At 40.6% G+C, this 16,213-nt stretch overlaps 1 protein-coding gene across 7 annotated transcripts in view; it reads left to right on the forward strand.

Moving 5' to 3' along the window:
• Positions 1-16,213, forward strand: part of LOC127440121 (disabled homolog 2-interacting protein-like) — a 209,762-nt gene that overhangs the window by 161,922 nt on the left and 31,627 nt on the right. For all 7 annotated transcript variants that reach the window (XM_051696523.1, XM_051696527.1, XM_051696526.1 and 4 more), the window contains one exon: positions 15,910-16,054. In XM_051696523.1, coding sequence (XP_051552483.1) covers positions 15,910-16,054 — 145 coding nt within the window. The remainder of the gene's footprint in view (positions 1-15,909; positions 16,055-16,213) is intronic.

Here is a 16,213-nt window from a genome sequence, read left to right on the forward strand (position 1 = left end):
TCTTTTGTTATCTTGGCTGTGTGCTTAGGGTCGTTGTCCTGTTGGAAGATGAACCTTCGCCCCAGTCTGAGGTCCAGAGCGCTTTGGAGCAGGTTTTCATCAAGGATGTCTCTGTACATTGCTGCATTCATCTTTCCCTCGATCCTGACTAGTCTCCCAGTTCCTGCCGCTGAAAAACATCCCCACAGCATGATGCTGCCACCACCATGCTTCACTGTAAGGATGGTCAGGTGATGAGCGGTGCCTGGTTTCCTTCAGACATGATGCTTGCCATTCAGGCCAAATAGTTCAATCTCTGTTTCTCATGGTCTGAGAGTCCTTCAGGTGCCTTTTGGCAAACTCCAGGCGGGCTGTCATGTGCCTTTTACTGAGGAGTGGCTTCCGTCTGGCCACTCTACCATACAGGCCTGATTGGTGGAGTGCTGCAGAGATGGTTGTTCTTATGGGAGGTTCTCCGCTCTCCACAGAGAAATGCTGGAGTTCTGTCAGAGTGACCATCGGGTTCTTGGTTACCTCCCTGACTAAGGCCCTTCTCCCCCGATCGCTCAGTTTGGCCAGGCGGCCAGCTCTAGGAAGAGTCCTGGTGGTTCCAAACTTCTTCCATTTACGGATGATGGAGGCCACTGTGATCATTGGGACCTTCAATGCTGCAGAAATTTTTCTGTACCCTTCCCCAGATCTGTGCCTCGATACAATCCTGTCTCGGAGGTCTACAGACAATTCCTTGGACTTCATGGCTTGGTTTGTGCTCTGACATGCGCTGTTAACTGTGGGACCTTATATAGACAGGTGTGTGCCTTTCCAAATCATGTCCAATCAACTGAATTTATCACAGGTGGACTCCAATCAAGTTGTAGAAACATCTCAAGGATGAACAGTGGAAACAGGATGCACCTGAGCTCAATTTTGAGTGTCATGGCAAAGGCTGTGAGTACTTACGTACATGTGATTTTTTTCGTTTTTGATTTTTAATAAATTTGCAAAGATTTCAAACAAACTTCTTTCACGTTGTCATTATGGGGTATTGTTTGTAGAATTTTGAGGAAAATAATGAATTTAATCCATTTTGGAATAAGGCTGTAACATAACAAAATGTGGAAAAAGTGAAGCGCTGTGAATACTTTCCGGATGCACTGTATATACAAAAATGGCAACACTCACTGCTGCTGAGAAGTGCTTTAACTTACATCTTGGTGTTTTTGTAGCTATGTTACTTCTGACGAGAGCTGCAACAAATAAGGTAATCCCAGAAGCAATCTCTCTATGTTTATGAGTTTCTCTCTTTCGATCCCTCAAAAACAAACTCACACGCACAAACACACTATATTGTTACTCCAGTAAGTGCTCCAGTAAAGCAGTGCAAGCCTCGCTATCCTCCGTTGCTAGTTCTAAAGTTACATTTTCGAACTAGCAACGAAGGCTCGGACTGTATCAATGTAAGACACTGAATCTGTGGCAGAAGAATGTAGTTCCACTCACAAGAGCGTTTTAGGAATGAAAACCAGAAAATGTCTTGAGATAAAACCCTGAACGATGTCTTAAGGTATGGTATCCATGGTATATAGCCCATTGAATTATTGAAAAATAATGCATTACCACCTGTTGAATTATTTTTCAGTAATTCAACAGTCCGTCGTCAATTATTTCTTACATAATATGTTAAGCCAATGTGTAGTGTGTATAGTCTGTTGTGGCTCTCTCACAGGTTATCTAGTGACAAGACCACCAAATAAATACATTTGTGTTCAGTCTGCCATGCTGTGATGACAAGGGAACCAACCTTTTATCTGCAAAACTTTCTGTCCAGCGCAAACATTGGGAAAATACAGTCAACGTAACATTTCCAGATAAAGTTCTGCACTGAATTCCCTGAATGCCTTTTTGATAACATTAAACAGCCACATGAAATTACATGGACACACACATAAACATACACACGTCCACCAACATTTGCTGTTGGCTTGCTCCATGTCAGATAAGCATTTTAGAAATGTATAAATGTCTGGACTAGCGGTTTATCTGCTAAACAAAATTGCAAGCTGAGAATTTCATGCCATTTACAAAAATCAATTTTGGGGAAACTAATTAACTATACTGAGTGAATACTGTAAAGAGAGTGAATGTCTCTTTAGAGTTGCATTAAGAATCCATTTGGTGGTGCTGAATAATGTATAGATGTTTTTCTTTGATAACTGTGACTTGTGAAGCACTGCTGAATTATTTAATGGCTTGCTCTTAAAGATTGACTGCTATATGTCCCTTAGACATCAGAGCGTGAAATGGACAGCAAAGAGAGTGGATCTAACCAAACATGATTTCATTAACAGCATATATGCACATGGTTGTGTACAGTTATTAAGGCCTTGACATGCCAGACTAGATGAAGTGATTAAATGATCAGTGCAAAACAGGACAGAGAGCTTGAACACGCATACATCTATATACTGTACACTAACTGCTTCACTCAGGGTTACGCAGGATAATCGTTAATGGGTCATGAAATGCTATTTTTTATAGTTTCATTATCTTCCCTGAGGTCCACTGATAATGTTAGTAAAGGTTGTTTTTTTTACCAACACATAATTTTGTAATATATGATAATTTTCCATCCTGTCTCTGACAATCTTTCTGAAAAGCTAGATTTTTGCCTCAGCTCAGTATAAATGCCGTCTGTTATGATTGGCTAACAGCATGCAGCCCCTCAAATTCAGCCATTTTTGAAACTCATTAGAAATGTACATTTCACGGTTTACACATAACGCACATCCAACACATTGCATCCGAATATATTACACTATTCATCTGAAGCACAACTGTTAACACACACACCCTGTCTACACCAGATGCTATAATCAATGATGCTGTCTACCATGGAAGCATCCATTGTGGCACATCACTCCAACAGTAAACAAACAGGTGTCCCGTTCTATTTTGCGCTGACGCTACTACTGCCAACAACACAAAGAAATGTTTTAGAAAGTGCGCCTGGTGTAGACAGCGTTTCAGCATCATAAACAATCATGACATTTGAAATATTAATGAATGAAACTATTAACTAACGTTATTTATCTAGTCCAGTAGTGTTCTTAACTGTCCCATATCCTTCAGTGACAATTCCTTGGCAAAGACTCATTTTATGACTGCTTAAAACAAGACGCACACTTCCAGTTTATCATCCTGCACTGAGGTGCACATCGCTGGAAACAAATCAAAATGGTCAAAGACATCCATCTAGTGCGTGTTTACATACACCTTAAATTAAAAATGGGGCTGTGTGATAGATTCCTAGTTCTCTCGTCGGAGGAAGTGGGAGCCGGATAAACAATCCACGTAAGCTTTTATTTTCACAGTATATCACACACGGTTTGCTTTTCAGCACAACATGCACATACACGTGACCCTCGTGGAGAGTACGTCACGCGAGATTTCCGGCCAGAGAATATGGCCACGAATGTGGGCGGAGAGAAGCCGGTTAATGGCGTCTGCCCGTTTACCGCGTGTCTCCGCTTGTACGATAACTTAGGGACAAAGCTGAGCTTTATCATGAAGTTATCTACTAGCCAAAAGTGTGTGCGAGAATGTTTGTGAGGGGTCGCGTGTGTGTGTGGTTAGTACGAGAGACAGAGAGAATAAAGTGGCGGCACCAAAGCCGGTTTCGCGATAGTGGGAGAGAAAGCAACTGTTAGTTTATCACTCAAAGACGCGGTGGACAGCTCGTAAACCGTCCCGCGGTCTTTGGTTCTTTAATGGATAAACTCAGTGTGCCGGTCCCACCTGCGATGGCGGAAATACACAACAGTCCAATGTGGTTGGACTACAACTCAGCAGATCTCATTCGTGATAACAGTACATTACAGTAATACCTTGAGTATTATTAGCAGCAATGAGCGGACTCGGTGGTCCGTAAACTGTACAAGCAATAACCTTGATACACAAGAATAACACACTATAATATTCTATCTCTGCCGAGACGTAAACCTCTAACTTGAATTGCATGAGGATGCAGGTAGAATGTGTGTTCATCCGTCATTTGACTCCGACTCGTTTCCTCGAGGCTCGGGTGATGACGGGAGGCCGTTTCCTCGTTCTGTCGGCGGGCGGTACGGCTGCTGATTCTCGGTGGGCTGGCGGAGAAATCAGCAACGTCGACTTGATTGAAGAGGGAAGAGAAATCTTTTTTTTCTCTTCACTTCTGCAGGCAGATGGATGAAGATGCGGATTGCTCGGCGATCTCCTTTGGATCCGTTAGAGTGTTCGGTTCACAGAGTAATCTCAACTCATCCAGTGAGATGGAGATTGTATGGTACTTCCTTGTGCCACGAGGCTACACCTGAGAGCAGCAATGAGCTGCGTCTACACATGGTGAGCAAAGTTGCTGAAAGCAATTCCTGGAAGGATCTCAGAGTTATTTCTACTCCCGATGATGTCATGGTTGAGGGCCATTCTGTTGTGTGCCTCATCCAATAGGAGTTGAGAGTTCGATCCTTTAGTGAGCAAGGCTTCATGGGATTTGTAGTCTGTTTTGGACTCCCTTTGTTTGATTTTGGCGCGGTTTTTATCAGTAAGATTTATGACTCTGTGTAGGCCTCAGTCAGGTTTTACGACTGTGTTAGGCCTGCCTTTGTCTTCTATCTGAATACATGAGGCCCAAAGGTCGTCCTCTGGCCCCAACTTTGTGAGCGTGAAGTGGGTCATGGTGGGGCTGGTGGCCGAGGTTGTGCCAATGGAAGCCCCCTGGGGTATCAAGCTCCGTAGCACCTGCCGGTCCTCTGCTTGAGCTTGAAGAATGATATGGAATTACTGCTCTTGTTTGGTGGATGCTGGTGAGGGTCTTGATCAGCTCGGCGAAGGGCGAGGACTCCATTACGGCGTAGCTTCCTCCAAATCCTGGGTTTCGGCACCACTGTGATAGATTCCTAGTTTGAAGCTTTCGTTGAAGGAGGAAGTGGGAGCCTTTTCAGCACAACATGCACATACACAAACACTCTGCTGCGTGTGTCTCTCTTTCCCCTCCAGCAGTCTGGACACCCTTTTTATCCCCCTCCAGCTCTCACTGAAACACAGAACAGCTGTTAGAGATAATTTCCCAATGGTGTCAATCCTTACCATTCTCCTTCTCCCGGCCTCGCTCTCCACAGAAGTCACTCGGCCACGCCCACATCACCACGCTGATAGGTGAAAGAACAGTTTGTTGAGCAGTTTAAGCAACAAAACAACAGGAGCCACAGCAGCTGATGAAACACATCTTCTCTTCAGAGTTGAAACTTGACACCGCGTCTTTTAAAAGTGTGCCAGAGAGAAGATAACAGTCAAAGATGTCTGTGTACTACATGTTTGTATACAAAAAATAATTCAAAATAGGCCAGATGGGTCCCCTTTTGTGTTCAGGAGTAGCTAGGCCACAGACGGTAGGTCTTTTGTCCTTATCTCTGTCTCTGTTTACGAGCCAAGTGAGAACCAGTGGGCAGGGCCATGGGTGTGATGATTTTAAAATAGGCATTGATGTTGTTTCTGTAGAGGCCGTCTTGAATTAATGAGTACCCCAAGTGACATAAGGTTGACACGGAAGTAGAGGATGGGGCATTTTGGCAACTTGGTTTCAATAAATGCTTTTATTGCATTGGGGAATATGTTTTGAGTTCTGGAATTTACAGTGCTTTTCATAGTAGAATGACCTCTTATATGTCAAAATATCAAGGAAATTTTGATTCCTCATGATATGACCCCTTTAAAGGGATGCATGTAATTACATTTCTGTCATTAAATCTATCATAGACAATTACTAAAATTTTTATAAGCACAGATTGCACAAGATGCTCATGTTTTACATGCAAGAGTACATCAGAGCATTTTCAGGGACCTTATTTTTGTTTTGTATAGTTTTGGAAAGGATGAGATACATTGAATATTCTTTATATATTCACAATGATTTGCTAGCTATATTCAATTAAATAAAATTGTGATTATTGCGATAATTTTGATGTGCTCTTTATTTGGCCATTAGCTTTTGCAATCCCTCATGACAAAGATGTTTTATTAACTCTGATTTAAACTTCAGTAGCAAAAATGTTGTTTGTGATGGTAAGTTTGATTCATTTCCATGAATCAGTTCAAATGGTCTTTAATTTGTCATCACTCAAAAAAGTTCACGGAAGACATAAATAACATAATACATACAAAATACATTAAAATTAAGATAAACAGTATATTGAATATTGTCAAAAGGCTGAAAATGATGAGTTATAATTTTATAGAATTTTATATAAAATTACATAATATTTTTAAATATAATATGTAATCTAAAAATATAATTTATGTATAAATATATACATAATATATATATATATACACTGGCGGCCAAAAGTTTGGAATACTGTACAGATGCCCTTATGGAAAGAAATTGGTACTTTTATTCACCAAAGTGGCATTCAACTGATCACAATGTATAGTCAGGACTTTAATAATGTGAACAATTAATATTACAATTTGAAAAAAATGTTCAGAACTTCTTAAACTACTTCAAAGAGTTCTCATTAAAAAAATCCTCCACTTACAGCAATGACAGCTTTGCAGATCCTTGGCATTCTAGCTGTCATTTTGTCCGGATACTCAGGTGACATTTCACCCCACGCTTCCTGTAGCACTTGCCATAGATGTGGCTGTCTTCTCGGGCACTTCTCATGCACTTTACTGTCTAGCTGATCCCACAAATGCTCAGTGGGTTTAAGATCCATAGCACTCTTTTCCAATTATCTGTTGTCGAATATATGTATTTCTTTGCCCACTCTAACCTTTACTTTTTGTTTTTCTGTTTCAAAAGTGGCTTTTTCTTTGCAATTCTTCCCATAAGGCCTGCACCCCTGAGTCTTCTCTTTACTGTTGTACATTAAACTGGTGTTGAGCGGGTAGAATTCAATGAAGCTGTCAGCTGAGGACATGTGAGGCATCTATTTCTGAAACTAGAGACTCTGATGTACTTATCCTCTTGTTTAGTTGTACATCTGGCCTTCCACATCTCTTTCTGTCCTTGTTAGAGCCAGTTGTCCTTTGTCTTTGAAGACTGTAGTGTACACCTTTGTATGAAATCTTCAGTTTTTTGGCATTTTCAAGCATTCTATAGCCTTCATTCCTTAAAACAATGATTGACTGCTGAGTTTCTAGAGAAAGCTGTTTCTTTTTTGCCATTTTTGACCTAATATTGACCTTAAGACATGCCAGTCTATGTTAAGCTTCATTTAACAAACCAAATAGCTTTCAGCAGTTTTATATAATGGTAAGTGATTTTCTAGTAACAAATTAGCAATTTAGAATGATTACTCAAGGATAAGGTATTGGAGTGATGGCTGCTGGAAATGGGGCCTGTCTAGATTTGATAAAAATTACTTTTTTCAAATAGTGATGGTGCTGTTTTTTACATCAGTAATGTCCTGACTATACTTTGTGATTTAAAGTACCAATTTTCTTCCAGAACAGCAAAATCTGTAAATTATTCCAAACTTTTGGCCGCCAGGAGCACAGTACTTGTTGACCCCTCTCCAAACATAGCGCTTATGGTTGTGACCATAAAGCTCTGTTTTGGTCTCGTCACTCCAAATTACAGTGTGCCAGAAGATGTGAGGCGTCAAGGTGTTGTCGGGCATATTGTAACCGGGCTTTTTTGTGGCATTGGCTTCTTTCTGGCAACTCGACCATGCAGCTCATTTTTGTTCAAGTATTGTCATATTGTGCTCCTTGAAACAACCACACCGTCTTTTTCCAGAGCAGCCTGTATTTCTCCTGAGGTTACCTGTGGGTTTTTCTTTGTATCCCAAACAATTCTTCTGGCAGTTGTGGCTGAAATCTTTCTTGGTCTACCTGGCCTTGGCTTGGTATCAAGAGATCCCCGAATTTTCCACTTCTTAATAAGTGATTGAACAGTACTGACTGGCATTTTCAAGGCTTTGGATATCTTTTTATATCCTTTTCCATCTTTATAAAGTTCCATTACCTTGTTACGCAGGTCTTTTCACAGTTCTTTTCTGCTCCCCATGGCTCAGTATCTAGCCTGCTCATTGTGTCCACGTGAGAGCTAACAGACTTATTAACTATTTATACACAGACACTAATTGCAATTTTAAAAGCCATACGTGTGGGAAATTGACCTTTAATTGCCATTTAAACATACAGGTGCATCTCAATAAATTAGAATGTCGTGGAAAAGTTCATTTATTTCAGTAATTCAACTCAAATTGTGAAACTCGTGTATTAAATAAATTCAATGCACACAGACTGAAGTAGTTTAAGTCTTTGGTTCTTTTAATTGTGATGATTTTGGCTCACATTTAACAAAAACCCACCAATTCACTATCTCAAAAAATTAGAATATTTTGACATGCCAATCAGCTAATCAACTCAAAACACCTGCAAAGGTTTCCTGAGCCTTCAAAATGGTCTCTCAGTTTGGTTCACTAGGCTACAAAATCATGGGGAAGACTGCTGATCTGACAGTTGTCCAGAAGACAATCATTGACACCCTTCACAAGGAGGGTAAGCCACAAACATTCATTGCCAAAGAAGCTGGCTGTTCACAGAGTGCTGTATCCAAGCATGTTAACAGAAAGTTGAGTGGAAGGAAAAAGTGTTGAAGAAAAAGATGCACAACCAACCGAGAGAACCGCAGCCTTATGATTGTCCAGCAAAATCGATTCAAGAATTTGGGTGAACTTCACAAGGAATGGACTGAGGCTAGGGTCAAGGCATCAAGAGCCACCACACACAGACATGTCAAGGAATTTGGCTACAGTTGTCATATTCCTCTTGTTAAGCCACTCCTGAACCACAGACAACGTCAGAGGCGTCTTACCTGGGCTAAGGAGAAGAAGAACTGGACTGTTGCCCAGTGTTCCAAAGTCCTCTTTTCAGATGAGAGCAAGTTTTGTATTTCATTTGGAAACCAAAGTCCTAGAGTCTGGAGGAAGGGTGGAGAAGATCATAGCCCAAGTTGCTTGAAGTCCAGTGTTAAGTTTCCACAGTCTGTGATGATTTGGGGTGCAATGTCATCTGCTGGTGTTGGTCCATTGTGTTTTTTGAAAACCAAAGTCACTGCACCCGTTTACCAAGAAATTTTGGAGCACTTCATGCTTCCTTCTGCTGACCAGCTTTTTAAAGATGCTGATTTCATTTTCCAGCAGGATTTGGCACCTGCCCACACTGCCAAAAGCACCAAAAGTTGGTTAAATGACCATGGTGTTGGTGTGCTTGACTGGCCAGCAAACTCACCAGACCTGAACCCCATAGAGAATCTATGGGGTATTGTCAAGAAGAAAATGAGAAACAAGAGACCAAAAAATGCAGATGAGCTGAAGGCCACTGTCAAAGAAACCTGGGATTCCATACCACCTCAGCAGTGCCCCAAACTGATCACCTCCATGCCACGCCGAATTGAGGCAGTAATTAAAGCAAAAGGAGCCCCTACCAAGTATTGAGTACATACAGGTGCATCTCAATAAATTAGAATGTCGTGAAAAAGTTCATTTATTTCAGTAATTCAACTCAAATTGTGAAACTCGTGTATTAAATAAATTCAGTGCACACAGACTGAAGTAGTTTAAGTCTTTGGTTCTTTTAATTGTGATGATTTTGGCTCACATTTAACAAAAACCCACCAATTCACTATCTCAAAAAATTAGAATACATCATAAGACCAATAAAAAAAACATTTTTAGTGAATTGTTGGCCTTCTGGAAAAGTATGTTCATTTACTGTATATGTACTCAATACTTGGTAGGGGCTCCTTTTGCTTTAATTACTGCCTCAATTCGGCGTGGCATGGAGGTGATCAGTTTGTCGCACTGCTGAGGTGGTATGGAAGCCCAGGTTTCTTTGACAGTGGCCTTCAGCTCATCTGCATTTTTTTGGTCTCTTGTTTCTCATTTTCCTCTTGACAATACCCCATAGATTCTCTATGGGGTTCAGGTCTGGTGAGTTTGCTGGCCAGTCAAGCACACCAACACCATGGTCATTTAACCAACTTTTGGTGCTTTTGGCAGTGTGGGCAGGTGCCACATCCTGCTGGAAAATGAAATCAGCATCTTTAAAAAGCTGGTCAGCAGAAGGAAGCATGAAGTGCTCCAAAATTTCTTGGTAAACGGGTGCAGTGACTTTGGTTTTCAAAAAACACAATGGACCAACACCAGCAGATGACATTGCACCCCAAATCATCACAGACTGTGGAAACTTAACACTGGACTTCAAGCAACTTGGGCTATGAGCTTCTCCACCCTTCCTCCAGACTCTAGGACCTTGGTTTCCAAATGAAATACAAAACTTGCTCTCATCTGAAAAGAGGACTTTGGACCACTGGGCAACAGTCCAGTTCTTCTTCTCCTTAGCCCAGGTAAGACGCCTCTGACGTTGTCTGTGGTTCAGGACAAATTCCTTGACATGTCTGTGTGTGGTGGCTCTTGATGCCTTGACCCCAGCCTCAGTCCATTCCTTGTGAAGTTCACCCAAATTCTTGAATCTATTTTGCTTGACAATCGAAAGGCTGCGGTTCTCTCGGTTGGTTGTGCATCTTTTTCTTCCACACTTTTTCCTTCCACTCAACTTTCTGTTAACATGCTTGGATACAGCACTCTGTGAACAGCCAGCTTCTTTGGCAATGAATGTTTGTGGCTTACCCTCCTTGTGAAGGGTGTCAATGATTGTCTTCTGGACAACTGTCAGATCAGCAGTCTTCCCCATGATGGTGTAGCCTAGTGAACCAAACTGAGAGACCATTTTGAAGGCTCAGGAAACCTTTGCAGGTGTTTTGGGTTGATTAGCTGATTGGCATGTCACCATATTCTAATTTTTTGAGATAGTGAATTGGTGGGTTTTTGTTAAATGTGAGCCAAAATCATCACAATTAAAAGAACCAAAGACTTAAACTACTTAAGTCTGTGTGCATTGAATTTATTTAATACACGAGTTTCACAATTTGAGTTGAATTACTGAAATAAATGAACTTTTCCACGACATTCTAATTTATTGAGATGCACCTGTATGTATGTCACCTTTTGTGTCTGTAACAAGGCCAAACATTCAAGGGTATGCAAACTTTTGATCAGGGCCATTTGGGTGATTTCTGTTATCATTATGATTTAAAAAGGAGCCAAACAACTATGTGATAATAAATGGCTTCGTATGATCACTATCCTTAAATAAAAGACTTTTTGTTTTGTTAGCTACAGTGGCCCAAGCAACTGCCCCTTTGCCCACACCTCAGGGTGAAATATAGTCAATAGGCCAACATTTATTAAATTATCAAATGATTAGTAATGTACACATCTGAAATTATGTGATTGTATTGTTGTGTTTTAGTATATAAAATCTCATTGTTTATTTTGGACTGGTTTACAATGGCTGTTAGATAATCGGGTGAACCAGACCTTCCTTATCATTTGTAATCAGTCAGATATTTCTCTGTTAGCACATATGTCATTGAACATCTTCAAGTAATGCCTTAAAACATTTCAGTTCTAAATTACCTTTATTTACTTTAAACAAGTCATCAAACATGCCTCTACAAGAGATAAAACGTGCGTTGGCACAGAAACTCGCATACGCGCAAATTTACGCTTTTCAGTTTAAACTGGACCCGAGTGACACAACCGACCCAGAAAACCACAATCTTTTCAACTTTAAAGTTTGAGTCATTTAAATAATGAAAACATGGACTGGTACCAGGAAAAATATTGCAGGGAAAAGTGAAATTCATAATTGTTCTTCAGTTGTCTCCACGGAATGATTATTTCTGTAGATTTGATACATTAATAGGTTTCTGATTTAATGTTATCAGACTTTGGGTCTGTAAATTAAAATGAGCAATTTCTGGGGGCCTGGGTAGCTCAGTGGTAAAATATGCTGGCTACCACCCCTGGAGTTCGCTAGTTCGAATCCCAGGGCGTGCTGAGTGACTCCAGCCAGGCTTCCTAAGCAACCAAATTGGCCCGGTTGCTAGGGAGGGTAGAGTCACATGGGGTAACCTCCTCATGGTCGCTATAATGTGGTTCGTTCTCGGTGGGGCGCGTGGTGAGTTGGTCGTGCGTGCCGCGGTGGCTGGCGTGAAGCCTCCACACGCGCTATGTCTCCGTGGCAACGCGCTGAACAAGCCATGTGATAAGATGCGCGGGTTGGCGGTCTCAGACGCGGAGGCAACTGGGATTTGTCCTCCGCCACCCAGTTTGAGGCAAATCACTACGTGACCACGAGGACTTAAAAGCACATTGGGAATTGGGCATTCCAAATTAGGGAGAAAAGAAATCCAGAAAACCGCAGTAAATGTTTTTCTCTTTTTCAGTGTTGTTGCTTTATTAATATTCCCTTCAATTTTATATGTACAAATCATATGCAATCTAAAGGACTGTGGTTATTTATATAATAATTATTATATTAGTAGATAGCAAGTGCCCCCTTTGTTTTTTCTTGATATTTTTAAAGCAGCATAAAGTGAATCTGGACTTTATATGCGTCAAATGATCATGTCTTGTGCATGTGCTCTTTATATGTACAGCAGGGTTTAACCATGGATTTAACAAATAAAAAATATTTGTCCTGCATAAAGTGAGATTTTGTCCAATATATATATATATATATGAAATGGTTTCATGTTTAATGATCCTAAAACAAATAAAAATTATTTAATTCACAAATTACACTGCCTTCGTTTTTTTTTTCTAATGTACAATTATTAATAGATTTGTGCTCTGTGCATGAATGCAGCAAGCGATGTCGGAAGATGTTATCTGCAAACACTAATCTAGAATTTTTTTTAACGTTTCACTTATCGTTAAGGTGTTGATTTGGCTTTGGGAAACTGACCAGCAGTTATGTGAACTTTATCCCGAAGCAGAAAGCAACAGGTGGTCGATTAAGTGAGATAATTCCACTATGAAATTCTCTATGCGAGAGCGGAAATCTTTACCAATCATATGCTCAATTGTACAATAGAGGCATGAAAGCAGAATGCTGCATCTACAAATTAGGACACACTGATCTTCAAGATCATACATGTTTATTGGTTTTGATGCAGGGATTTTTTTGTGTGTGTTCGCCGGGATTCAAGGAAAAATGCTTTGCCAATATACAGTATTATTAAGCTTACATATTCAATTGAGGGTGTTCTAATTTTCGCTGCCCTGCAGAACAGGGCTTGCATCTAGCTGGCAGCTGCACTGACATGATGGCAGAACAACAAGATACCTTACTTATCTATTAATTTATTATCGATTAGTAGTGTAGTCTACTAGCTAACCTTTTGCTGCACTACCATCGCGTAGCACATCCTCGTGCTCTCTGGCAATGTGACACGTATGACTCGAAAAGGAATATTTGCTAATTCTCACGGTCTCTCCACACTCCCTTTCAATTTCCTCGTTCTTAGCTTTGATTTATAATTTGCATTTATTTAGGTTATAAGGTTTTCAAATTCACTAAATCAATGTTAGAGCTCCATAACTTCAGTCCTATTGCTTATTTCGCAAATTCCCAAACCAGCATAATCACGAAGCACATTCTGGGTTGAGCGAGCGGCAACTGAGTGGCCTGAGCAAGCTCACATGCTCTGCTCTATAGGTCATAGTACATGATAATCTTGGAAGATCAGCCATATCTGTGATGCTGGAACTACCGCGTCCAGCACCGACAATCAGACAGATCAGCAAATAAACCCATTGACCATGTTTTCATGCGTTATATATTGATTTGAAGCCTCATTATTGGCTGTACAGTATATCTGTGTGTGCATGTAGAATTAATAAGGTGGTAACTGAATGTCTAGTCCTCACAAACAGCAAGGTGAGGAATAAGGAGTACAGCTCCATTCTGGATCAGTTGGAAATCTACATGGTTTATGCATCACTAGTTTGATTTTTCTCTCAAGCTTTAATGCACAACAGAACACGGGGAAAATCGACCAGTACCTGCTCTGAGTCTCTGTAGAGGTAGATCTGGCTGTTTGCTTGGTATCAACAACAAGTTTGTTTTATAGTCCTAGGGGAGCTTCCTTTATTAGTTCTAAATTAGATAATTTGAGAACTTTCACTCACTGGTCACTTTATAATGCACAAGGATTATAGCAGTTCAAGATGCCTAACTGTGTGTCTGTTTGTTTGTGTGAAAGATGATAGGGGTTTGAATGGCAGGTTATAAACCCCCTTCCTGCCATTAATGGGGATGCAAAATGTGTAGTGCCGAATGCAATAGGTGACTTTAATTTATTGATTTCCTGTATTATTGCTATTTACAGGTGCATCTCAATAAATTAGAATGTCGTGGAAAAGTTCATTTATTTCAGTAATTCAACTCAAATTGTGAAACTCGTGTATTAAATAAATTCAGTGCACACAGACTGAAGTAGTTTAAGTCTTTGATTCTTTTAATTGTGATGATTTTGGCTCACATTTAACAAAAACCCACCAATTCACTATCTCAAAAAATTAGAATATGGTGACATGCCAATCAGCTAATCAACTCAAAACACCTGCAAAGGTTTCCTGAGCCTTCAAAATGGTCTCTCAGTTTGGTTCACTAGGCTATACAATCATGGGGAAGACTGCTGATCTGACAGTTGTCCAGAAGACAATCATTGACACCCTTCACAAGGAGGGTAAGCCACAAACATTCATTGCCAAAGAAGCTGGTTGTTCACAGAGTGCTGTATCCAAGCATGTTAACAGAAAGTTGAGTGGAAGGAAAAAGTGTGGAAGAAAAAGATGCACAACCAACCGAGAGAACCGCAGCCTTATGATTGTCAAGCAAAATCGATTCAAGAATTTGGGAGAACTTCACAAGGAATGGATTGAGGCTGGGGTCAAGGCATCAAGAGCCACCACACACAGACATGTCAAGGAATTTGGCTACAGTTGTCATATTCCTCTTGTTAAGTCACTCCTGAACCACAGACAACGTCAGAGGCATCTTACCTAGGCTAAGGAGAAGAAGAACTGGACTGTTGCCCAGTGGTCCAAAGTCCTCTTTTCAGATGAGAGCAAGTTTTGTATTTCATTTGGAAACCAAGGTCCTAGAGTCTGGAGGAAGGGTGGAGAAGCTCATAGCCCAAGTTGCTTGAAGTCCAGTGTTAAGTTTCCACAGTCTGTGATGGTGCAATGTCATCTGCTGGTGTTGGTCCATTGTGTTTTTTGAAAAGCAAAGTCACTGCACACGTTTACCAAGAAATTTTGGAGCACTTCATGCTTCCTTCTGCTGACCAGCTTTTTAAAGATGCTGATTTCATTTTCCAGCAGGATTTGGCACCTGCCCACACTGCCAAAAGCACCAAAAGTTGGTTAAATGACCATGGTGTTGGTGTGCTTGACTGGCCAGCAAACTCACCAGACCTGAACCCCATAGAGAATCTATGGGGTATTGTCAAGAGGAAAATGCAGATGAGCTGAAGGCCACTGTCAAAGAAACCTGGGCTTCCATACCACCTCAGCAGTGCCACAAACTGATCACCTCCATGCCACGCCGAATTGAGGCAGTAATTAAAGCAAAAGGAGCCCCTACCAAGTATTGAGTACATATACAGTAAATGAACATACTTTCCAGAAGGCCAACAATTCACTGAAAAAATTTTTTTTATTGGTCTTATGATGCATTCTAATTTTTTGAGATAGTGAATTGGTGGGTTTTTGTTAAATGTGAGCCAAAATCACCACAATTAAAAGAACCAAAGACTTAAACTACTTCAGTCTGTGTGCATTGAATTGATTTAATGCATGAGTTTCACAATTTGAGTTGAATTACTGAAATAAATGAACTTTTCCACGACATTCTAATTTATTGAGATGCACCTGTATTGTCAAAATAACCAGGCCAGACATTTGGGCTTTCTAAATTTGTTGAAAAACATCAGTGTGTTTAAAGCATTATTTCTGTCCTCTACTCTAGGTGAGTTTATAAAAGCTCTGTATGAATCTGATGAGAACTGTGAAGTGGACCCATCCAAATGTTTATCTAGTGATCTTCAAGAACACCAGAGCAACCTCAGGATGTGCTGTGAGCTGGCCTTTTGCAAGATCATCGAATCTTACCGGTAATGCTAACTACAAGAACCATTCACACCTGTCTGTTGATGTTATCCAACACCAGTTTATTACTCAGATGTAGCTTTTTCATAGTCAGGATAATTTAACGCAGGTGTTAGCAACCTTTTTGACATGGAGTGCCATTTTTTTTATTTTCTTGGTCAATG

Source organism: Myxocyprinus asiaticus, chromosome 4, assembly GCF_019703515.2.
Source record: "Myxocyprinus asiaticus isolate MX2 ecotype Aquarium Trade chromosome 4, UBuf_Myxa_2, whole genome shotgun sequence".
Taxonomy (NCBI): Eukaryota; Metazoa; Chordata; class Actinopteri; order Cypriniformes; family Catostomidae; genus Myxocyprinus; species Myxocyprinus asiaticus.